Raw genomic sequence first — 23,590 nt, 5'->3', positions numbered from 1 at the left:
AATTTGTGCATCCTGGTTGGATCTGCTGTTCTTTCCTTCATAGCCTCGTCGCTTAAGAACTAAACAACATTTCCTGTCGCGTGAGAAAGCTGAGCAGCTAACCATGCTGTACATCTGCAGACAGACAGACATGTGCAGACAGACAGACATCCGCAGCACCGCCACTGTCTGCCCGGGTCCCTCGCATGCAAGCAGGCACTGGGGCTTTTCAGTGACAGAGAATCACAGATGGGTGGGGGGATGGGTGCTGTCACAGACCCGGGGTGTGGGTCGGCGGCCCATTGCTATTCAACACACAGACACGTAGAGCACGTCAGACAAGCGGAGACATACCGGGCTGAACTCTTTGCCAAACTAAGTTCTAAGGACAAAGAGCAAAAACAAGACCGAAAAAGAAATACAATGTTTAATTAACCTGTTTGTAAATTGTGTTGGATATTTGAAGAAAATAAAATATTTTTTTCTTCCACTCAAATTTAAACTACTATATGACTTATTGCCAAGTTATAGGCCTACCCTAAAACAATGGGGGGAAAGCTCAGAATATAAATATTTACCAACTGGAGCAAAGTGAATTCTGAAGATGTCAGCGTTATTTTGTGAAAATTAAGAAGTTTGTATTTTTGGAGTAGCTGGAAGCATGTGAGCTATTTGAAAACGACGCCAGAGCTGGGGTGCCCTCCTTTAATTGTCTGTGCCTGCCTACGTTGTACGTGGATGAGGGCCGACTCATGCATCTCCGGCCGCGCTCGTCTGTTTCCGCCCGGGGGAGAGGGAGCCCCTCCCCGCTCCATTCCTGCGTTGTTTGGGGACAGAGGGAAGATGGCGGCGGCCCCGCTGTACTGTGTCTGCCGGCAGCCCTACGATGTGAGCCGCTTCATGATCGAGTGCGACATCTGTAAAGACTGGTTCCACGGCAGGTAGGTCCACTGCGGTCCCCTGGAGGGGTAGAGCCCGCTCGGGGGGACTAACACGGGGCGTTTCACGGGAAATGCGACGGTCTGCGAGCGGTGTTGACTCCCTAGCTGAGTTAGCTGCTAATGCTAGCTGTCGGTTTAAAGGGTTTAAAGGGTCTGATGACTGACGGCGGAAAGGGGGTCTTACCGACCCACTTTAACCCGGAGCCGGGTCAGTCAGACGGACCCCCTCTAACCCAGAGGAGGTTCGTCTGACCGACCCGGTTCCAGGTTAAAGTGGGTCCGTCTGACCGACCCGGCTCTGGGGTAAAGTGGGTCCGTCTCAACGACCCGGCTCTGGGTTAGAGTGGGTCCGTCCTACCGACCCGACTCCGGGGGTAAAGTGGGTTCGTCTGTCCGACCCGGCTCTGGGTTCGAGTGGGTCCGTCTCACCGACCCGGCTCTGGGGTAAAGTGGGTCCGTCCTAGAGACCCGGCTCTGGGTTAGAGTGGGTCCCCGACCCGTCACACAGCGTGGAGGTGGTGGTGGTGGTGGTGTTGTTGTGTAATGTAATGTTAGGTGATCATAAAGGGTTCAGTGTGTAGTTAAATGTTTGTGGGTCTGTTGGGGTACTGATGTGTGTCAGTCATGATCACTGATCCAAGCCTGGCTGACTGAGATATGATGGATTTGCATTTAGGTCAGCTTTTGTCTCCTTGATTTAAATAGCATGAACCAGCACGATGCCACGGGGTTTTTTCGTTATCATTTTAGGTGATTTTAAAAACCTCTCTGTATTATGTTATTGATTCAGATTTTGGTTTTAAACTGAGGATCCGTAAAAAAAACAACAACGATCTATGACGTTACGGGTTATTCAATGTGAGGGCTGGCTCCTAACTTCCCCATCAGGGTTAACTTATTTAACGTTTTATTTAAAAATATATTTTATTTTTGACAAAGATAATAATTAAGTTTGTAGTTAACCTTTATTTCCACACGTTCTTTGAGCTACTATTGTGTTTGAATCGGTGTTTGTTTTGACTCGTTAATCCTCAAAAGACTGGAGGAGAACGGGGCGCTTGTTATGAATAGAGCACTTGATAGACAGCTTGGGCCATTTAAATCCTCTTTCAGCCGAGCCTGCACATGGCGTAGCCCCCTAGCGGCGGGCCGGGTATTATTTAAAGGTACACGGCCTGGGTCCTGGTAAACGGCACTGGTTTCTGGACACTCTTTCTCGTCAATATAACCTCAAAATTAGTTCCTGCAGCAGTGGAACGTTTCTGATTAGACATTTGGATGTGTCTCATTTATCGATGACCACTCTGGTCGATGTATCCAGGGGTCCGATGGTTCCAACACAATTATTATTTTTTATTCTTCTCTATAGAGTGCTTTGTGTTGTCGATCTGTACCCCTGTAGTAAAAGAGAGACTGTTGAATGTACGTCCATGTCTTCGGTATCCAGCGTCACAAGCTACCCTCCTGAACCATCGTCTCCATAAGTATCCTCGGTTATGACTCTTGTATGGATGCATCTCCATGACAACCGCCCGCTGTAAACACAATAAGCTGTTTTTCTGTTGTTGAAATGACCGTGTTGCGTAACAACACTCGCTGGGTGAGCCAAGAAGAAGGAAGAACGTCCCAACACGTCCATACATCGGTGTGGAGTCTGAGCCAGAAGACTGTGTCACGTGACAAGGAGCAGGAGGGAACAATCGCTGGAGCTTCCTCTATTGATGACTAATACACACCCGCATTAACACACCTGCAAGTAGAGCAGCCTGGGTTTGTTTTTAGTGCGGTTCCCACGGGGCTGGCCAGAGAGAGAGGGAGAGAGAGGGTGGTTGTGAGGGTGTTTGTGTAACTGGCATTCCTGGTGCTTGCTTGGCACTGTGTGTGTGTGTGTGTGTGTGTGTGTGTGTGTGTGTGTGGTGCGTGCGTGCGTGCGTGCAGGGGGGGGTAGATTTACGTCTTGGTGCCGCTGAGCCTGTTTCTGTTTAGTGTCACCTGTCTCTGTTACAAGTCGCCAACGGCCCAGGCTACCAGCTGGGATAGGACCCAGTAGGCCGGGTACCCCCCCGACCAGCTCATGCCTCCAGTCTATTTCCAGGCGTCCTTGAGCAAGTTGGCTACCTGGTTGTTTATTCTATGGAACATTTATTAAATAACCTACTTATAGGAATAATAATACTGTTTGTTATGAACATCTTTTAGTGGCATTAACAAATCCCAATCAATTGATCGATCAGAACATGGCGTTTCAGACGTCCAGACCAGAGGCTAGATGGGCCACAGGGTTTCCTTGATTGATTAATTATTGATGATTTGATCCCGCCTTGGACCAAGTTCAACCCCCCCATCAGTCAGTGTTGCGAACGGCTAGCCGCTCTTAAGAGAGAGGGATGGTCTCGCTCTCTCTCTCTCCCTCTGTCTCTCTCTGTGTCTATCTCTATGTTTACACAGAGTGGATGGATGGTTGAAGGACATGGGTTTGATCTCTTAAGTGTGTCATGAAGAACAGCTCTGGATGAGGCTTGTTGTCGGTTCATTAGCACAAGGACCTCAGAGTGGAGGCAAGGGGCACTTTGGGACTGTTGGGATCATCAATAACAATTAGTATGTTAACAGTCTTCTATTGATCTACCAGTCTTGTTATATGTAGTAGCCATGCTAATGATGTGTAAAAAGGACGCAGTTGGCATGCCTTGCCAGTAGGCTTGGGAGGTGTCACCGTCTCACCAGGTTACTGAGAAATACAGACAGTATTTAATAAAAATGAATATAAAGTTCCACTTTATATTCAGCTTTGGTCGGACATGTTATGAATGCATTTTTTATTATGTCGATATACATTTTTTCCAAGTTCTGATTCAGGATATCTAAATAAATGGTCCAAAATAGAGTCTTCGCTGTGGCATTGTGGGTGAGGCTGAAACTATATCAGACTTTTAATCAAAACGAGATCTGGATCCAATCTATGGAAGAAGAAGGGTGGGCCGGTGGGCCGACGGGCCAGCTCCAGGGCACGTGGAGGGCCCAGGGACACGCCTGGAGGTCCCCGGGATGTGCCCGTGTAGGGACAGACTGGCATGGAGATAAACATCCTGCCTACCTCTTCTGGTCATAATGAATTACTAATGTGTTATGACCAGTAGGTCAGGCTTTTTAACCCCTCTCCTTTCAGCAGACGGCTTAGTCGGCGGATATGGACCTCAACGCGTGCATGTTGGTTCATTGATTCTTGTGTAGGGTTAGGGTTAGCCCCGTCACCCGTGTCAAACTAGACCTCCAGTCTACTGAAGCTGCCCACAGAGCGTCCGTCTGCTCAACCTTGCTCAGCGGAGCAGCCTTCATCGATTTAGATCGGAGCTTGTCCTCAGAGCGCCGCGTGAAGCGGCGGTACTCAGTGTACACAGGGTGGAGCGCAACGTCGCGGACCACTTCACTTTCTGCTGAGCGTGTGAACAAGCTGCCAGAGTGAAGAAATAATTGGTGCTCCGCCCTTCCTCTTTGTGCAACAAAACACAACACTCGTGGTCATGTCTGAGAGTGATGGGCAGGAAATGTACACTTGCTTCTGTGTTTTTTTTTTTTTGGTCTGTACCAAGCGTGTAAACCGCTGGAGACAGCGTTATGAGAACGTTTTGAGGTCCTCTCTTTGTGTCCGACTACTTACCTGCACACTCAACCCTCCAGATGGGTGCGTTCACACAGACAATGGTGTCTCACAGAGTGCTATGTGTTGAACAAGCTCCCCTCTCACCCACACAGGAAGGGAGGTGCCCAGAGGACAGGAAGTAGTGGGAGGGAGGAAGGAGAGGACTGAGAGGGACAGGGAAATAAGAGAATATGAGGGGGTCAGAGAGGGGTGATGAGGGGAGGACTGAGGGAGGGACAGAGAGAGGGAGGGATGGAGGTGGATAATGAGGACAGAGAAAGAGGGTGAGATGAGGACAGAGAAAGAAAGTGGCACAGAGATGGGAAGGTGGGAGGAGAGGGGTGAGGCCAACACTGGCTGGGCGTTGCAAAGCTGAAGGCTCCCTTGTTGTCAGAGACGATGTTTTGGCTCGGCAGCGACACGTGGCTCGGTCACTGGGTTAGGAGGTCAGCGCGCACAATGCCAGCTCAATGCGGTCCCCCATTTTGATAGTACATCAGGATAAATCGCCGCCAAATGGGATCTCTGTTTAAAGCAGCTCTAACACCTACTGATGGCAACACTGGCGTATTGTGACAGAAGGACACGTCCTTCTTTATCCGCCCAGATGGCGGTGCAGATGGTTGTGGTGGCGCTGCTTTTATCCCCGAGCGTGATGTGACGTTGGTCTCGATTGGATGCGCTGCAGCCCCCCCCCCCCCCCACCCATTCCCCATCTCCCTCCGCTGGCGGTCGGAGGAGAATCGGGACATTGTGTGTGGTGCCCTGGATCGGCCTGCCATGGTGCAGCCCCTCTGCCAGACCCCTGGTGGATGAGGAGGTTGTGCCCGGGTTTCTTAAGATTCTCTCCTTTCTTCCCCTGTGAAGACCGGGTTTCAGTGTCCACCCCTTTTCTCCTGGGCTTTTGTGTGTGTGTGTGTGTGTGTGTGTGTGTGTGTGTGTGTGTGTGTGTGTGTGTGTGTGTGTGTGTGGCTAAGCTGTTTGTAAGGTGATAATTGCAGGTGTTTTTCAGAAAACACCTTCCACACTTCTGTGTGTACAGTTAAAAAAAAAAAACGATCTCCGCCCAGAAAGGCGATCTAGCACTGTTTCAGGAATAATCTCAGCAACACAGAACAGCAATGTGAAAAAAATTTGACCAAGTTGCATTCACCATGGGAAGGTACGTCTGATGTTGATTGTTTCTTCAGGAGAGGGTCCCCTGATGGGGGCGTTACTTCACATCGTGCCTGATCCAACCAGGACACTGGGTGTCTGGGCCGGTCCCCCCGTACAGACTTGACACAATCCCAGAGTCAGCATCATTTTAAAGTTTTCAGTTTCCGTTTTAAGGATTGTTAAACGAGTTGTCTGCACACTGGCTGTTAATGTAGCAGATCTGTAATTTTTAATAAATCAAACAAAAACGTATTATTATGAATGAGTCCTCAGATTCCCACCCAGTCCTCTGTATTACCGTTTGTCTCGAAGAAGTCTACATTTTTAACAATGTCCCTCTTCATGATGGACGTGTGTGTGTGTCTGTGTGGACTTCCTGTGTGTTGGAATGCCGGGGTGGGTCAGCCCGGTCAGAGAGCTCATCACTTCCTGCAGAGCTAATAGCTCACAGCCTTTGTTTCCCCTTTTACGACTTCCTGCCGTTCCCCTCAGATCTGAGCTGATAGTGGGAGCTGCAGCCTGCTCATCCCCTCCTCCCCTCAGGGCAGTCGTCCTATCAACCAGCCAAACACCACGTGTTTGTTGCCCACTGTGCACCTGTTGTCCTCATTGTGTGATTAAAGTGTAATGTGCTCAATAGTCAGCCCAGGCTGATAGCTAGCTACCCGCTAGCTTGTGGTCTGTACACTTGAAAGTAACAAGACGTGCCATGAAGTTGAACCTAAAAAACAAGGAATGAACATAATCAAAAAGGACACTTGTAGGGACTGTAAGACAAAGAAGATTTTGAGGTTTCAGCCTCGAACAACAAACAATTGAGCAAACATTCCCTGGTCCTCATAGTCTGAACCTCCTGAGGTCCCAATGATATGAAGGCAGAACCACAGCATGTTGGCTGGAGATTAGAGACATCAGCTCCTCTTCAATGCAAGCAAAAGTGTGTGTGTGTGTGTGTGTGTGTGTGTGTGTGTGTGTGTGTGTGTGTGTGTGCGCACGCGTGCGTGCGCCTTTCTGTTTATCCAACCTGTTCTGTGTTTGTCTATTCAGGTCATTTGAGTCTAACACACTGTGTGCTTGATTTGATTCGTTCACCTCAGAAGCCAAGATTTTTCCCCATGGTGAATTAGCTCCCCCACGAGACAGCGGCCTGTTACTGTGTTAAGTTCTAGCGAGGGTGTGACATCTCCCTCATCCTTCAGTTTGGTGGACTTTAAGTAGCAGACTGGTTTCCTAGCAATGCAGATCTCAGTACCCCATCGGTACCATTCAGGTACTATTTGGGTGCAAGCTCTTTGTGCTCAGGGGGACATCTTCTGAATTCTGAGTATTTCCAATAAGCTGTACCCGTTCCTCACAACCTCCAACCAAGAGATCTCCACCAGCCAGACCCAGAACTGTGCGGCCCTGTTAACACCATCACCACTATCAGCTCAGCCACAAGGATCTGTGACTAACTTCAGCATCTTTTGATTAACAACCTACATTACAGCTCAGCCGTCAGCCAGACATGTTGTCAGCATTGGTTCTGTAAACACGCATCATGGTGTGAACCAGTTCAGCCCTCAGCCAAAGGAGTGACTGACCACTGGGCCTTAAGACTCAGTGCTGGGTTCATCTCATGTGTTGTGCCTCCAGACCAATGTGGGCAATGAATCCACTACCAACATGTATCAATGTCTCTCTGAAGGAAAACCAACAGGACTCATTTATTTTTCTGAGTGTAGCAAAAGACAAAAATGAGTTTTTTAACCTTGCTCTCTCTCTCTCTCTCTCTCTCTCTCTCTCTCTCTCTCTCTCTCTCTCTCTCTCTCTCTCTCTCTCTCTCTCTCTCTCTCTCTCTCTCTCTCTCTCTCTCTTCCCCCCCAGCTGTGTGCAGGTGGAGGAGCACCATGCTGTGGACATCGACGTGTACCACTGTCCCAACTGTGATGTCGTTAACGGACCCTCCCTGAGTGAGTGTCTCTCTCTGCTTGTCTCCCTCTCTCCCCTGTCTCTCTGTATCACAGTCTCTCTCTATCCCGCTCTGTCTCTCTCCCCTGTCGCTGCCTCTCTCTCCGTTCCGGTCTCTTCCACAGTTTTCTCTTTCCAAATCAAAACTCCATTCTGCACATCGACCCCCCTCTCCCGTCTCTAATGTCTGGTGATGTGAGTGACTCGGTGCTGAAAGGCTCAGAGTCAAGAGCCGTCTAGGGACCAGGCTGTCCACCCACTCACAACAGCCGTCTTGCGCTACCTCAGCCTTCACCACCTAACCAGCTAACGGAAGACCTACTGGTGTGGCACAGTTGTGCTCGGAAATCAGCCAGTAACTTAAACATCAAAGCGGTCTGTGCGGCACACTAAGGACTGACAGTGCGATTGACACGACAGTATGGATGGCCGCGATATGCGAAAACACAGTAATGACGAAATACAGTGCTGGCTTACCCGACGTCTCGGCTCTGCTATGCAGGACAGGAAGGCCGCTTTTAGAAAAGGAGATTTGACCTGCTTTTACTCAAGAGCACCATTTACCAGAACCAGTGTGGATGCGTGCTCCGGGGTGAGCGAAGATAAGGGTCAGTGGTAAAGCTAGTTGAACTATCGGCCGCAGCACAATGCAGGTTGCAGTGGGCCAGCAGAGCGCTCTAGGCTGAGAACCGCTAGTGCCCTTGTAAAGTGGCTAGCCCCTGACTGTGGTGGTGGTGGTGGCCAATGACTGTGGTGGTGGACTCTGACTGTGGTGGTGGTGGCCCTTACTGTATTTGTGGCCCCTGACTGTGTGGCCCCGTGTCCCTGTGCTCCTCAGTGAAGAGACGGACCAACTGGCACCGGCACGACTACACAGAGCCCGACGACGGCAGCAAGCCGGTGCAGGCTGGCACGGCCGTGTTCATCTCCCAGCTGCAGAACAGAAGCTTTGCCAGGTACGCTAGAGAGAGTCCTCTCTATATAGAGATACAGATGGATATATGGTATAGATCAATAGATAGCTGAACCAGGGGCTTCACTGACACTTAAACTATGTTCAATGTGAAAATGAATACCTCCGCACAAAAATCGAATTAATGAAACAAAACAAAAGACAAAATTCAGGCTATAACAGTGAAGCTTACTGTGTGTGTGTGTGTGTGTGTGTGTGTGTGTGTGTGTGTGTGTGTGTGTGTGTGTGTGTGTGTGTTTCAGCGGGGAGGAGGTCCTGGTGAGGATGCACGGGGAGACGGTGACCCCCCGCTACCTGGAGAAGCACGGCTTCAGTCAGCCCATCGCCGTCACGGAGATGGAGGGGCTGGGGCTCCGGCTGCCCCCCCCCAGCTTCTCCGTCAGGGACGTGGAGCAGTACGTGGGTAAGGACCCCCGACCAGGACTCCCCCAGCCCGGGACCCCCTGCTACATGTACATACATACATACATACACACACTGATGCATACACACATACACACTTTTGCAAACAAGCACCCTACACCAGTCGGCGTCCCAGGTGAGAGCAGGTGGGGTCACCACTCTGTGTCTCAGAGCAGTTGATCGCAATCGGCCAATCAGAGCGCCATCTGTAGCGTATTGTGAGGGGGAGGAGTAGGAGGTCTTCTTAGCCCACTTATCAGATCAAAGAGCTGTGAGGGGGGGGGGGGGCGTGACCATGAAGGCTTCCCCTGCGGAAGGGGAGGGAGTCCGGTTACAAGCCGGCCGCTGACGGTTTTATCATTAAGTTCAGATTACAGACCGATTCTCTCACTCTCTCGCCCGGCGTCCCTTGAGCCTCTCTGGCTGGACGGGGAGCAGGTGCTCTCGTTCTCGGTCGGTTTAGGTTACACTTCTTAGTGTCCACACAATGAGAGGGAGGCGAGCGAGCCTGGATGCTGCGGTCTCCTGCCCAGCTTCTGCTCTACAACCAGGATGCTCACTAAAGGGGGAAAGCAAACATTCAAACCCAGCCCCCCTTGTGTATGTCCAGATCTATGGAGACAGAGCCACGGGCACTAGAACTTGGGTGATGGGAAGCATTGGCCATGCACACCTTTTGTTTCCTGAAAAGGTGTGTGTGTGTGTGTGTGTGTGTGTGTGTGTCCCTTTAGTCCAGCTGTTGTCTGTCATCACACGCTGGCCAGCTGGGGGGGCGGGCTTGAAAGGTGTGTGTGGGAGGACAGGGGGGCCAGCTGTCGGGTTGCCCTCATACCCCCCTGCCCCTGGTTCCCTGTCGGGGGGGGGGGGGGGGGGGGGGGGGGGGGGGGCGGTTCATGGCGTGACGCCCCCCCCCCCTCAACACACACACACACGTGCACCCTTCCTCCTCTCGTCCTTCAGAATGGCCGACTCTGGTTTTCAGAATATGATTTTTTTTTTGTGCATAGACTAGATCTGTCATCTGTTAACCCCCCCCTCTGATGCCAAGACCCCCCAGGGGGCGTCGTTCTGCATGTGTTCAGAGAGGCAGCAGCGGAGGGTCCCTTACACCCTGACCCCCCCCGCCCACGTCCCACTCCTCAGCCAATTAAAACAGATAATGCTGAAGTCTCTGGTCCAGCTCCCTGCCTCCCCCTCCTCTCGATATTTAAACCAGTCTTCAGTGGTTTGGACGTGGATGCATTGTTATTCTTCAGCCATCTTGATTTGGCATGGAGGGAGAGTCAAAGGGAAATGGAAGGAAAGTTTATTTGAGAAGCAGCATGTTTGGAAAAAACGGAGTTTGCATCCAAACTGTATGACTTAATATCCTGTCCACTGGTTCTTCCAAAATGAATATAACTTCAGCCCATCCTGTTAAACCGAGTAGAAACTCGACAGATTGAGTGTTTTCCATTAATTTTCTTAGTTTCTGCATCGGAATGAAATTCCGTTCTGATCAAATGGTCACTCTTCCTTCCTCATTTGATCCCTGATTGGTCCTCACATTGCGATGACCTTTAGCGTTCCTCACTGTGGTGTTACTGGTGTTAATGGGGGCTCCTGCTGGTTCCCAGGGGGCAACAAGGTGATCGACGTGATCGACGTGGCGCGGCAGGCGGACAGCAAGATGAAGCTCAGTGAGTTCATCAAGTATTACACCAGCAACCAGCGGCCCAAAGTCCTGAACCTCATCAGCCTGGAGTTCTCCGACACCCGGTGGGTACACGAGAGGGACACCGAGTACCCCCTGAGCCAGCTGTTCTTTGATCCGCTCTCCGGTTCTGTTGATTTGTGTTAGTTCTTCCTCTGCAGAGGTTAAAGGTCATACTGTGTGCAAGGACGTTCACTGCCGCTCCAGAAGAACGTTGGATTTATTAGATGTGTTTAAACTAGCTTGTTACCAATAAGAGGTCTCTTTCTGTCCTCAGTACGTTGGCAGGATGGAAGAGAGCTCCTGTATCGAGGAACAGTTAGAACCATAAACATACAAAATGCACAGTTAAACATATGAAAGATACCTCTCTCCCTACTCTCCCCCCACCTCTCCCTACACTCCTTCCCACCTCTCCCTACTCTCCCCCCTCCCTCTCCCTACTCTCCCCCCTCCCTCTCCGTACTCTCCCCCCTCCCGCTCCCTGCCCTCCCCCCTCCCTCTCCCTGCTCTAAGAAAAAAACGTTCATGGGTTTTCTCTACGGAGCGGTAGGGTCTGAGCAATTAGCCCAGATCCCCTCTCACTAGAGAGAGCTCTACGTGATGACATGGGTTCTGGACCCGTAGCTCCAGAGAGCTCTACGTGATGACATGGGTTCTGGACCCGTAGCTCCAGAGAGCTCTACGTGATGACATGGGTTCTGGACCCGTAGCTCCAGAGAGCTCTACGTGATGACTTGGGTTCTGGACCCGTAGCTCCAGAGAGCTCTACGTGATGACATGGGTTCTGGAACCCTATTAAATGATTACTGCAAGGAGGTCAGTGGGAACGGTGGGAGGAACCGTCCCTCGCCCCCAGTCCCTTCAGTTAGCTAACACTAATTAACACTAAATAAAAACACTAAACAAACATAACAATACAAACTTTGCAAAAACTTCATCATTAATGCTATATTTAATGCGTCTATTTGAGGAATAAAATCCCACACGTCGCCTGCAGCGACGCCACAGGTGGCACAACATTGTTTAAAACAAAGACGTTTAGCATTTGGTACTTTTTTCAGCGGTCTCCCTCTTCTGACGCGGTGATGACCTAAATAATGTATTCGTAAGTCCCTCCACAAGGTGAAAGCATGGAACGGTTTTGGGGTCCCCTTCAGTGCACTAATAACCCCCCCCCCACTCCTCCCCTCCAGGATGTCTGAGCTGGTGGTGGTCCCGGACGTGGCCCAGGAGATGTCCTGGGTGGAGAACTACTGGCCGGACGACTCGTTCTTCCCCAAGCCCTTCGTGCAGAAGTACTGCCTGATGGGGGTGAAGGGCTGCTACACGGACTTCCACATCGACTTCGGGGGCACCTCCGTGTGGTACCACGTGCTCTGGGTATGAGGAGGGGGGTCTCTGGGGGTCCTCGTATGTCGTCATGGTTACGCCCTCTCACAGGGAGAAACAACAGTGTTGGCGTTTTTTGTACTGTGCATTGTTTACTTGTGTATTGTGGAGATGTCACGTCAGCCTCGTTATCTGTAACTTCATGTGATGTACCACACGTAAAGATAGGCTGGTGGTGTCTTCCATGGCTGCTCGTACGTAAAGACGTGAAGATAGGTCATAGTATAGATAGGGGGGTGGTATCTTCTGTTGTATCTTCTCGTAGCGTTGAGTGCTGAGGCCCGCGCCTGGTAGCCCGGTGCCTTCCTCTAGCGCTGAGCGATGTCTTCTAAAGCATTCCCTCTGAGGTCAGCCCTGGTCCTCACCCCCCTCTGACTGACAGGGCTGGGAGGGGAGCTGGAGGGCCGGGGGGGCGTTGTTTTCATACAGAACCGCTGGCTGGCCGGCGGTGTGTCTGAGGGGCAGTGACCCGGAGCGACCCGACCGTATTAACACCACCTCCCCTCCATCTTCCTCCTTGTCTTCCCTGTCTATCTCTCAATCTCTGTTTCTCTCTTCTTTCTCTTGTCCTCTCTCGCTCTTTCCCTCTGTCTTTTTTATCTTTCCCCTCTGTCTGTCTGTCTCAACCTCTCTCTCTGTCTCTGTCCGTCTGTCTCGCTCTCTCCCCTCTATCTGTGTCTCTCTCTTTCTCTCTGTGTGTCTCTCTCTCTCTCGCTCTCTCTCCCTGTCTGTCTCTCTCTCGCCCACAGGGGGAGAAGATCTTCTACCTGATCCCGCCCACTGTGGCCAACCTCGCACTGTACGAGGCGTGGAGCTCCTCGACCAATCAGAGTGAGGTGTTCTTTGGGGACAAAGTGGACAAGTGCTACAAGTGTGTGGTTCCCCAGGGGACCACCCTCCTCATCCCCACAGGTACACACACACACACACACACACACACACACACACACACACACACACACACACACACACACACACACACACACACACACACACACACACACACACACCTCTCTCTCTGAAGTCTCTCTAGGGAAACAAAAGGGGTGTGTGCTCTTTCTTGACAACGTCTTAGCTCTTTGGTCCGGACGTCATCCAGGGTGACAGTTAATCCGTCACCCGGGGGGGGGGGGGGGGTTAGGGTCCAGGCTCCACATTCATCCATCACGCCTCACCCTCCCTGACAAAGGCCCCCCCACTCCATTGAGGTGGGGGTGAAGACTTTAGGACCAGGGGTCACTAGGAGCCAGCCAGCCATGTCCACATACCCCCCCCCCCCCCATGGCTCTGGTTCTGTTAGTCTCTCTGGTTCATCTGAGGGGATGTCCGTCATTATAGGGGCTGCCCTATCTCCTCAGTCTCTGGAGGGGGAGTAGATTTGAAAGTTCAGGGATAAACACCAGCTACCCCAAGAGACTCATGACTCACTTGCTAAGAGTACAACTAGATTCTACATTGCCTCCCCGCTTACCTTCCTCCCACACACCTCCTACGCACTTATTGAATGTTGTACGTCCTGGCGATGAACATCCTTACTTTACCGACAGCAATACAGTTGTTTCTCTTTCTTCTGACAAATGTACAGCATCATTTTTTAGCGTCTGCTTAATGCCCTGAATGTAAATTAAACATTGTTGATATGTTTTAGTGTGCATGTCGGGGTATATTATGGCTCTGAACTTAAGGCCGGTTGTGTGAGTTAACTCTGCTCTGTCCTATGCTGCCCCCTGCAGGATGGATCCATGCTGTTCTTACCTCTCAAGACTGTATGGCCTTCGGAGGAAACTTCCTCCACAACCTCAATATCGGCATGCAGCTCAGGTACACAGACCCCGCAGAACAGAACCAGACTTGTGGTTTAAGGATGAGCCTCATGGGGCCTGTGTAGTGAAATAAAAATGGTCTTGTGTATGCCAGGTGTGAGCTGTATCGGGATTGGATGTGTGTAAGCCAGGTTTTGTTTGAACTGTAACTTGATTGGCTGTGTGTAAGCCAGGTGTTGTTTGAGCTATACCATGATTGGTCGCGTGTATGCCAGGTGTTGTGTGAGCTGTATCGGGATTGGCTGTGTGTTAGCCAGGTGTTTGAGCTGTAACGTGATTTGTTGTGTGTATGCTAGGTTTTGTGTGAGCTGTATCGTGATTGACTGTGTGTATGCCAGGTGTTGTTTGAGCTGTATCGGGATTGGCTGTGTGTAAGCCAGGTGTTGTGTGAGCTGTAACATGATTGGCTGTGTGCTCCAGGTGTTATGAGATGGAGAGGCGTCTCAAAACCCCCGACCTCTTCAAGTTCCCCTACTTCGAGGCCATCTGCTGGTACGTCGCCAAGAACCTACTGGAGACGCTGAAAGGTGCGTTGGTTTCCATCTTCTTCTTTCTTCTAGTTTGTGTCTCAGTCTAGCATGTGACACGGCCCTGACAAATCAGAAATTAGGAGGAAAAGGGAAGGGATGGGCGTAGTGGTAACGGGGGTTTAACTCCCAATACCCCTAACCCTAGTTCTGGGTTCCAAACCCAATTACAGCAGTCTACCTGTAGGTTTCATTGAGCAAGATAACCTCTACCTGTTTATTAATGTAATGTAACCAAAATAAAACTCCCTGTAGGTAATCTGGATCAGAGTGAAGTAGTCATAGTAGTCACATTGGTGGATGAAATTAACTTAGAAGTAAACTTTTCAAACTCTAGTGGGCATAATCCACGTTGTATGGAAAGCCTCGTTAAGAAGTGTACACTGAGTGCAGTCCAAGTTAAAACACAACAGTCCGACCCATTATTTAAATACAACATGAGACTGTGTGTTCATATGATGGTAGGAATGTAATCCGTAAGCCTTCAGGTGTTCATTAGAAAATAAACACTTTGTCTGTTCTCAGAGCTTCGAGAGGACAGCCGCCCCCCCCAAACCTACCTGGTGGAGGGGGTGAAAGCCCTGATCGGGGCCCTGAAGACCTGGCTCAAGAGAGAGGTGAGGGGGTCGAGACCCACTGACCATCTGTGACCAACTGCTCCAGTCTACTCCCCCCCCCCCCAGTGGTTGGTCAGAGAAGTGTTGTTATAATGGAGGCCAACTCTGGGTGGGTTTACCACTTCATTCTTCCACCTCATCCAGCTTCAGGTGGATATTAAATGTTCTGGCATCATTCCCTCTTACCCAGTAGCCAAGTTTACAAAGCCGTATACTATTTACTTTGGGTATGACGTTGTTGGCCAAAACCCAAGAAAGAGGCGTAGGGAAGAAAAGGTGAATGAGTTCTACCGGTCAGATCAGTTCATGGCTGGAACAAAACCCTGGGGGCGTTTACCCTCTGAATATGGATTCATTCACCCCTAGAGCGTTTACACCGAACCATCATTCAGCAGATAGAAGACTCATGTTGGGTCGGACTCTGGTCTGGTCCTGACTCTGTTCACTCTGGTTTTGCGGTGGTGTGACTCTGTTTTTGCGTGCAGGTGACGGAGCCCACCAGCGAGGTGCCGGACCACATCAGGCCGAACCACCTCATCAAAGAGCTGACCAAAGAAATCCGCTACCTGGAGGTAAGGGAGTAGCAACCGGCCAATCAGGACCCAGTTTCCGGTCATGTGGTGTATCCAAATAGTTTTGACAGTCACGGGGCCAAAAGGGGCTTTAATGACGCAGCAGCCATGACAGCCTGTTAGTGACAAACCACTAAAAAAGTAGACTAGATGTAAACCAGTGTTCCTGTGTCCCTCTAAGGGTTCCTCATAGCCACTCTCTGTGGTGAGTCTCCATGTGGTCTCCAGTAGGCTCCTGTTCTGAGTTCTGCTTCCCCGGTCCGTAGGAGGAGCCCGGGGGCGTGGCCGTGAAGCCGGCAAAGCCCCAGGTGGGCGTGGTCACGGCGACCACGGCGGCGGTGGCGGGCGGCTTGGCCGGCCCGCCACCGCCGGGGGGGGGCGGGGGGTCCCCGGCAGGACGCTCCCCCCTGGAGAGGCTGTGCCAGGCGAGGCGCGCCCGGCGGGCCGCCCGCAAGCTGAGGGAACAGCAGAGGCTCGCCCCCAAGGCCTCGTCCAACCTGGACGTCCTGGAGAGGCACACCCGCGAGGTGCTGAGGAGGCTGGAGGTGGGGCCCCTGGAGGAGGTGAGTCACTGCTGCCATGACAACGCTAGGATGTTCCCACGCGAGAGCCGTTCGGATATAGCCTCTTGTTTTGTTAAGACGAGTGAAAGATTTAAACTTGGAAGGGATGACGTGTATGTGGAGGGTGGTAGGAACCCTATTTGGGCTCATTTAGAACCACTCTCTGATTTAAAGTACCAGTACTGATACGGTGTTGATAAGCCACGATAGTCCGTCGATCTATGCTCATGATGCGGTTCAGCTGTTTACACCTTTAGTCACAGGCTGCAGACAGGAATAGAAGCATCCTGTAGTAGACTGCAAACACAGGACCAGATGCAGTCCTGTCTGTCTGCAGAGAGACAGCACTAGGCTGCGTGCAGACAGACAGACAGACAGACAGGAAGGACAGAGTAGAGGCAGCCCTGCCTCTCTGCACACAGCTAGCAGTAGGCTGCAGACAGACAGGACTAGAGGCAGACAGGCAGGCAGACAGACTATAACGGTGTGCCCCCCCCCCCCCCCCCCCAGGACCCAGCCTTCTGCTCCACGGTCCACGGGAAGCTGAACAAGGTGTCCACGGCCTCGGCCGCTGCACTCGAGTTCCTGGAGGACAACCACCTGAGGCTCACTCTGGTGAACGGGCGCATCATCCGGTAAGACGCCTGACAGAGCAACGGCCTGATGAGCCGCAGCCTGAACCCTGAACCCCCACTGCTCCCGACGAGTTGGCTGTCGCCTTGCATGGTCGACCCCGCCGTCGGCGTGTGAATGTGTGTGCATGGGTGAATGTCAGGCAATGTTGTGTAGCGCTTTGAGTGGCCACTGGTTAGCAATGCGCTGTATAAATGCAGTCCATATACCATTCACCCCTCCCTCCCCTGGCTAACCCTGGCTAACTCTGGTCCGTGGGTCCTGCAGGGACGTACGGCGGCTGAGCACGGGGGGCAGTCCCATCAAGGCGGAGCAGGGGAGTCCCTCGGAGGCTGGGCAGGGGCCCCAGAGCTCCGGGGGCCCGGCCAAGGCCCAGAGACCCCAGGGGGGCCGCCCGGAGCCTCACAGCCCAGGAGAGAAGAGGTTTTGTAATCCGTCCTCGGGGGCGGAGCCAAGGGGCCCGGCGGCCCTCGGGGGCGAGGTCTCGGAACATTCAAGCAGCCGATCGGACGGAGACTCGGACAGCGACTCCCCACCCCAGGTAGGCTTCCCCCACCCCCCGGTACCGCCTCATCCCCCACAATGCACCTGGGACTGAGACTGGTTTTAAAACCTTTGATTTAGGTCCTTAGCTTCCTCTGATTTATGATGACTTGAGGAATTGTCGGTGTTAAGGCAGCTTTGCTCATAGCTTTTGCGCAAGAAATCAGAAGGACCATCAACCAATCAGGGCTTGGCTTTCGGGGGGAGGGGGAAATCGGGCAAAAATGTCGGGCTTCTCATGGTGTAGTGTGAGCCAGCATTAGATCATTGTGTTCCACTGTTCTTTAATCAGAACACGAGATGTCCTCTCTGAGAAGAAGTGTGTTAACGTCGGATGAGGTCCCACCTCGTGATGCAACACGGGGGCCGTCTCTCACCTCGTCTCTCTTTTTGTCCCCGTCCAGCAGAAAGCATTATCCTCGTCTTCGTCATCTCCTTCCTCGTCGTCCACCTCCTCCTCCTCCTCCTCCTCCTCCACCTCGTCTTCCTCCTCTTCGTCGTCCTCTTCGTCCTCCTCTGAGGAGGAGGACTCGGGATCCCTGGAGGGGGGGGGGCAGCAGGGCTCAGGGCACACCATCGAGCTGGACCCCAATGCCGTCCAGACACTCAGGAACAAACACAGACCACTCAAACGGTGAGAAGCTCCCCCGACACAGCCACGTCTCCACCCCCACCACCCCCACCACACCTCCCCCAACACCACCACCACCACCACCTCCAATGGGGGAGCTGAGTGGGGCTCCAGTCCGTTCCAGAGCGCTTCATCACTGCTCAGTTCACTCATTCAGAGCCGCATCCCGCACAATGTGCTCACTGTTTGTTGTGTGTGTGTGTGTGTGTGTGTCCTCAGAGAACGTCCTACCTCACCCAGCACAGCAGAGGCCATCCAGGGAATGCTGTCCATGGCCGGCCTTCTGTGCCCCTCGGACGCCCAGAAGGAGGGCCCCGGGCCCCCGGAGCCCTGGTGGTCCGGGCCCGAGGGCCCCCCCATGCCCACGCCGGCGGGAGGGCCGCCGCACCTCCACCCTCGTCTCCACGGCGACGGGAAGAGCCCTATGGACAGCCAGGGGAACAGCAGCAGCGAGGCCTGGGACCACCGAGGTCCGGAGACGGACACCTACCAGTACTGTGACCCCTCCATGTCCCCCCCGCTGCACCCCTCCAAGAGGCCCGCCCCCAACACCCCACCCATCAGCAACCAGGCCACCAAAGGTTCGGACCACCCCTTCACACTTTGATCCTTACTCGGGTTGCCAGGCAGTATTGCTGCACACTCCATCCCTGAACGAGGGGGCCTCACCCAGAGGTGTTGGGTTCCATCCCCTCCTTACCTGAGACCTGGAGCAGGATGCCCCCGCTCCTTAACAGGAAGGGTTTTAGGGTTAGAAGTCCCTTTTAGATGAGGAGCTGTGTGACGCCTGCCGTCGGTGGGATATGAATATGAATGAACCATCAATATATTCATGTTGTGTTTCCTTGCAGGCAAGCGGCCGAAGAAGGGCATGGCGACGGCCAAGCAGCGCCTCAGCAAGATCCTGAAGATCAGCCGCCACAGCCGCGTCTTTGTGTAGCGCCGGGGGCCCGGGCCCCGGGGCCCGGCCCAGCGTGTGTGAGGGTGTGGACGGTGTGGATGAGCGGGAGAATGTGGCTCCCAAGCAGACGGCCCCGGGGTCTCGGTTTGTGCGGTTTGTTCCCGGAGTCGTACGTCGTGCAGTGGAAGCGAAATCTTAAAGAAACGCAAAGAAAGAAGAAGAAAAAATAAATAATTAACAGCCTGGCAAAGATGTGCACCTCCCTGTGCACACTCACGTGCACGCCTAGGAGACAGGGTATTGGACTCACGTGTTCCGCGTCGCACGGCTTTACTCTGAGCACAAAATTAGAAAACCGCAAAAAATAAAAATCCACAAAGCTGGGAGGAGAATGGAGGACCGGCTGTTGCCACGGGAGACGGCCGATAGCGGGGCTGGGGGGGTCCCTCTGTGCCCCCACCCCTGCTGACCCAGGGTGCTGAGGACAGAGATGAGGTGAAATCTTAAGATGGTGCTCATTGTTTAGTACTTTTTGTTTTGCTCCCCCTCTTACCTCTCCTCCTCCTGCTCCTCCTCCTATCAAGATCCCTTTATCTCAATCACACCAGCAATAAAGACTTTGATGGGGAGAACAGAGAGGCAGATCTTTCAAGCCCCTTCAGATATTATCCATGGTCCATATTAATGAATTACACTTGAGTGTCCCCAAATGGATCAATCAGGTGACCCTAAGTACAGAGCTGTGTGGAACCTCCCCCCTGGTGGACTATGGGTAATGTAATTCACAGGCTGAAAGCACTGCCTCCAGTGAAATTAGAGTAGGAACATTTAAAGAGTCTCTTGAAATGTTGGCATTGGGCTGAACAACTTGCATGCTGTTCTGGTTAATTTATTACTTTTTGGTTTTATCTGTAATGTGGGTTTTTCTTAATGTTATTTTTTTATTGATTCTGAATGATGTATTTATTAATTTTAAGAGATTTTATTCTATTCTGAGCCGTCAGCCACGGGGTATTCCGCGGGTTTGAAAGGGTTCTGTTTATGTTTTGGTATCTAGGCCTACGCATAATTATTGTAAATGTGGTTTTGTTTTTACCTTCAGTCACAGCCACGTAGCGTCTTTCCTACCGAGTCGTCACCTTGACATCCATCCTTGGTTCCTTCACTTGACCCCTGGCTAGTTCTTCCCTAGTGGGTCCTTGTGGCTCCTCGTGATGTGGTTTCCTGTCCCCTTTGCAGCTAGACTTGTTGGCTTTGTGAGTCTACAAAATGTTTACGTTGTGCACTAGCTCAGAGTTCAGCTTCCTTTTTATTTAATGTTTTCTAGGGATGCACAGATTTTAGTTTACACATTTTACATATCATCCCAATTCTAGTACATCGATTTTAAGTGACCAATTAGCAGATAAACTTAGGGCCAGGTGGAGGTCATATCTATGTTAAGGCATTTTATTGATAATTCATGGAAAAAAAACTAATTTTCTTTAATAGTTGAGATGTTTGATTATGGCTCTGAATATCCAATATTTTTATAGAAAGTATTCTCCGCTCATCCCTGTTACCGGTTCCAGTGTCTAACAGGTACCACTCTTTCTTTCCACAAAAAGTGAGTTCTGAGCAACCTTGGTCAGTCCAAAGCTGTCAGTGAAAGAAACCCGAGTGAGACAAACGATTAGTATTTAATTTCTCAGTGATTCCGGTGGTGCATGTGGTTGACGTGTGTGTGTGTGTGTATTTTGTTGCTGGAGATGCGCAGTTCGACACTCTCAGGGAATGGTGCCAAGAACACAACCAGCAACCACGTCATGATGCAGACCAGTCCCTCTCCCCTGTAAACACACCCTCCAAAGTCCCGCTTTTTTGGTTACTTTTTTAATGAAATATTTTGTGAAAGTTGACTCGCTGTGCTTTGCATTTACGGTTTCGAACTTTAGAATCACGTCACCCGATTTGAAGTACTGGTCGTTTTTTAAAATCACTTTTGGCGTAAAGACAAGATGAGATACGAACGTTGAAGACCGCATCTTCCTTAGTAGCTTTAAGACCACAAGTTCCCCCTCAGACCTGAACCGCTCTGCTCAGGTGGCTCGGAGCATGTGACCTGGTGACACGCCTGGTCAGGTGGGCTCCACGCATTTGACCTGGTGACCCGCCTAGTCAGTTGGGCTCCACTCACGTGACCTGTGACCCGCCTGGCGCTTTGCTCGAGATGAAGGTTAAATCATGCATAGTGAAGAATGAAATCAAATCGTATCTTCTCAATCCTTGTCTCGACTTTACACTACACGTTATCCTCTCAAACGGTTTGCATGTCAACTTATTTAAATGGCAAGAGCTAGCCCGCAGGCAGGGTTTTTTTTAAGGTTATTCATGTTCAGGACTTGGTCGCTGTTGGCTTTTAAACACAGATGTCCTTTGTGATGTGCGCTAATTCTTGCAATTGTTTTCATGATTTATGATTTTTTTAAAGTATAAAAAACACTGGCTAACTGTGACACTGATACGTAAAGCGTTGAATTTGTTTCTGCATTTCCAACAAATGCCTGTAAATAAATTTTGGAAATAATTTTGCCATGTTCTGTGAAGGTGCCTTCAGTTAACCGTGCATTCCGCTTCTTAGAATCCTATAAGTAGAAGTCAGGACAACATGGTGAGAATACATGAGGTATCTTTATTATGTACAACAAAGCTTTCGTCTGTCTGGATGACATCCAGCTGGACAGACGAACCCCGGGATCTGGAGAAAGAACAAACAAAGGATCAAACATGATAGTTTTATAGAAAACACTTATGGTGGGAGTATTTACTACTGAAATGGGCGGGTTTCTATAACCTTTCAACTCTGGTAATTAAAATTTTATTAAGTCATTCTAGCCCTTGACAGCCAAACTACTACGAATGCAGCTGGAGCAGTAATGTCCGTTTTGTTATGCTAATGTTTATTACGGCTAGTACAGGCCTACCAAGAAGCATCAAAATGTTAACAACGTAACAAGTAGCATAGCCAGACAATGGACCTGGCCAACGTCCCTAGAATACAAGCGCACCGCTCTCCCACCCTTTGTCACTACACGACCCACCAGCCAACAAGGGGAATAGCTGAAGGCATCGCCTTGCATCCGTAACCACGATGCCCTCTTTGACCCTCTCCCTCAACCCCGTCAATCCAACCCAATGTCATCCTCTTCAGAAATATCCCTCCAACATCGAACCCCTCGTAGATGTTTTATTAGAATCTACTTTATGGTTGGATTACTTCTTATTCTTTTGTATTGTGGGGGGAACTTCATACATTATTTGATGCATGAGGTAAGGTTGCAATAAGCTCTTTAATGGTTAAGGCCATGAATCACTTGGGAACTAACATGTGAGTGCAGCCACAAGGGACCGCTGGTTTTCTGTGTTTCCCAACCTGTCGCAGTGCCATCTCTCAGAACTATTCCTCGTCGTCTGCTGGGATGCCAAGCTCCTCGTCAGTCCACTGGGACGCGTCCGGCCACGCAAAGTGACCCTGGAGGACAAGGTCAGAGGTCAGTGTCACAGATTGAGAGGCAGGTAGGGGTTGGGCTAGCTTAATAACACCTATTTGAATAGGACATTGGTGTTTAAAACCAGAACCCTTCAGCTGTGACTGGCTGCTGTCCTGAACACACGCCTACCTATGATAGGAGAATACAGCCACTGGAATTTAATGCATTCACATCAATGCAATTTACAATACTGTGTACTACTACTAAATTAACACAAGTTAAACTAATGTTACACCCGGTACTGTATGGCTTAACTGCTATAGCACTACTAGTTCTGCGGAACAGGGTAAAGATGATGACTATCAGCCCGATGTAAAACCCCAGGTACAAGTAGTTCTACAGAACCAGAAAGAGGTGTCCTGCTCACCAGAACGTCGTCTGAGCTGTGCCAGAAGTGCCAGAGCATCCAGAACCACATCGTACTGCTCAGAATCTCAGCCTGGAGCTTCTGGTTCTTGGTGACCTGGGGATACTGCCGGTACTGCGGCACTATGTGGGGGCCCCCGCCAGCCCTAGAATAACACAAACACCGTTAATATCGTAACACAATATCCACAAGACCAGTAAAGTGAATCAAACTCTTAATGTAATCTGGGGTCCCCTCGAATGTACAGTGGCCAATCCTAATATATATTTTGGTTCGGAGCCCCGCTCAGTGTGCGGTCTGAGGCCCCGGCTCCGGTCCTCACCTCCGGGAGAAGGTCTTCTGAGGGCCACTTCTCAGAGCGCTGGCCCCCGCCCGGAGGAGCCGCACAGCGCTGCCGAGAGAAGACATGTTCTAACCTAAACGAAACCCTCCGTTTAGAATGGTTTGGTAAAATGAACTCCTAATGTCACCTTCCCTTGTCAACAGACGACCCCACTCACTAACATCGTCCACTGCAGTTGGAGGGCTGGAGCTGAGTAACGCCGACTGTCATTGGACAGTCCTACTCTAACGCTGATTGGCTGTGGGTTCCTGGATTAAATATGTGACGAATATATATGTTAATTTCGATTGAATCTTCTTTATTATATTACAGTCACTCTACTACTCATGGATAAAATAATTAAATAATATGAATTCAATTAAAAAGTGCCCCAGAATGGGGAACGTTTGAACAACAATTAATGTTTTTT

At 50.9% G+C, this 23,590-nt stretch overlaps 2 protein-coding genes across 3 annotated transcripts; one reads left to right on the top strand and one right to left on the bottom strand.

Annotated features, from left to right (window-relative positions):
• Window positions 1-793: 793 nt before the first annotated feature.
• On the top strand, window positions 794-21,478 carry kdm7aa (lysine (K)-specific demethylase 7Aa). 2 transcript variants are annotated; one of them, XM_079756179.1, is made up of 17 exons: window positions 794-920; window positions 7,588-7,673; window positions 8,510-8,627; window positions 8,887-9,047; window positions 10,663-10,804; window positions 11,936-12,122; window positions 12,881-13,043; window positions 13,865-13,952; window positions 14,375-14,481; window positions 15,007-15,098; window positions 15,584-15,670; window positions 15,937-16,233; window positions 16,744-16,868; window positions 17,134-17,407; window positions 17,814-18,043; window positions 18,260-18,621; window positions 18,892-21,478. In XM_079756179.1, the coding sequence occupies exons 1-17, from the start codon at window positions 823-825 to the stop codon at window positions 18,978-18,980; spliced, it is 2,706 nt and encodes a 901-aa protein (XP_079612305.1). In that variant the 5' UTR covers window positions 794-822; the 3' UTR covers window positions 18,981-21,478. The 2 variants fall into 2 exon arrangements, with proteins under 2 accessions (XP_079612305.1, XP_079612306.1); XM_079756180.1 differs by having other exon boundaries at window positions 818-920; window positions 17,817-18,043.
• A 114-nt stretch (window positions 21,479-21,592) lies between these two features.
• On the bottom strand, window positions 21,593-23,336 carry ndufb2 (NADH:ubiquinone oxidoreductase subunit B2). Its single transcript, XM_079756035.1, has 4 exons — window positions 23,161-23,336; window positions 22,839-22,983; window positions 22,354-22,452; window positions 21,593-21,678 (listed from the first exon to the last, which is right to left on the bottom strand). The coding sequence occupies exons 1-3, from the start codon at window positions 23,244-23,246 to the stop codon at window positions 22,378-22,380; spliced, it is 306 nt and encodes a 101-aa protein (XP_079612161.1). The 5' UTR covers window positions 23,247-23,336; the 3' UTR covers window positions 21,593-21,678; window positions 22,354-22,377.
• Window positions 23,337-23,590: the final 254 nt, after the last annotated feature.

Source organism: Pollachius pollachius (assembly GCF_949987615.1).
Source record: "Pollachius pollachius genome assembly, chromosome: 18".
In the NCBI taxonomy this organism is placed as follows: Eukaryota; Metazoa; Chordata; class Actinopteri; order Gadiformes; family Gadidae; genus Pollachius; species Pollachius pollachius.
The sequence above is the reverse complement of the archived record's forward strand: the minus strand, read 5'-3'. Positions and strand labels throughout refer to the sequence as shown.

What these genes read in the sequence shown, in the direction of transcription:
- kdm7aa (XM_079756179.1), top strand. Translation starts at nt 823, where the DNA reads ATGGCGGCGGCCCCGCTGTACTGTGTCTGCCGGCAGCCCTACGATGTG. An exon ending in CGTTAACGGACCCTCCCTGA is followed by an intron (nt 7,674 to 8,509) that starts GTGAGTGTCTCT and finishes TGTGCTCCTCAG; the next exon opens with TGAAGAGACGGACCAACTGG. An exon ending in CAGAACAGAAGCTTTGCCAG is followed by an intron (nt 8,628 to 8,886) that starts GTACGCTAGAGA and finishes TGTGTGTTTCAG; the next exon opens with CGGGGAGGAGGTCCTGGTGA.
- ndufb2 (XM_079756035.1), bottom strand. Translation starts at nt 23,246, where the DNA reads ATGTCTTCTCTCGGCAGCGCTGTGCGGCTCCTCCGGGCGGGGGCCAGC. An exon ending in CAGAAGACCTTCTCCCGGAG is followed by an intron (nt 22,984 to 23,160) that starts GTGAGGACCGGA and finishes GTGTTATTCTAG; the next exon opens with GGCTGGCGGGGGCCCCCACA. An exon ending in ACAGCTCAGACGACGTTCTG is followed by an intron (nt 22,453 to 22,838) that starts GTGAGCAGGACA and finishes CTTGTCCTCCAG; the next exon opens with GGTCACTTTGCGTGGCCGGA.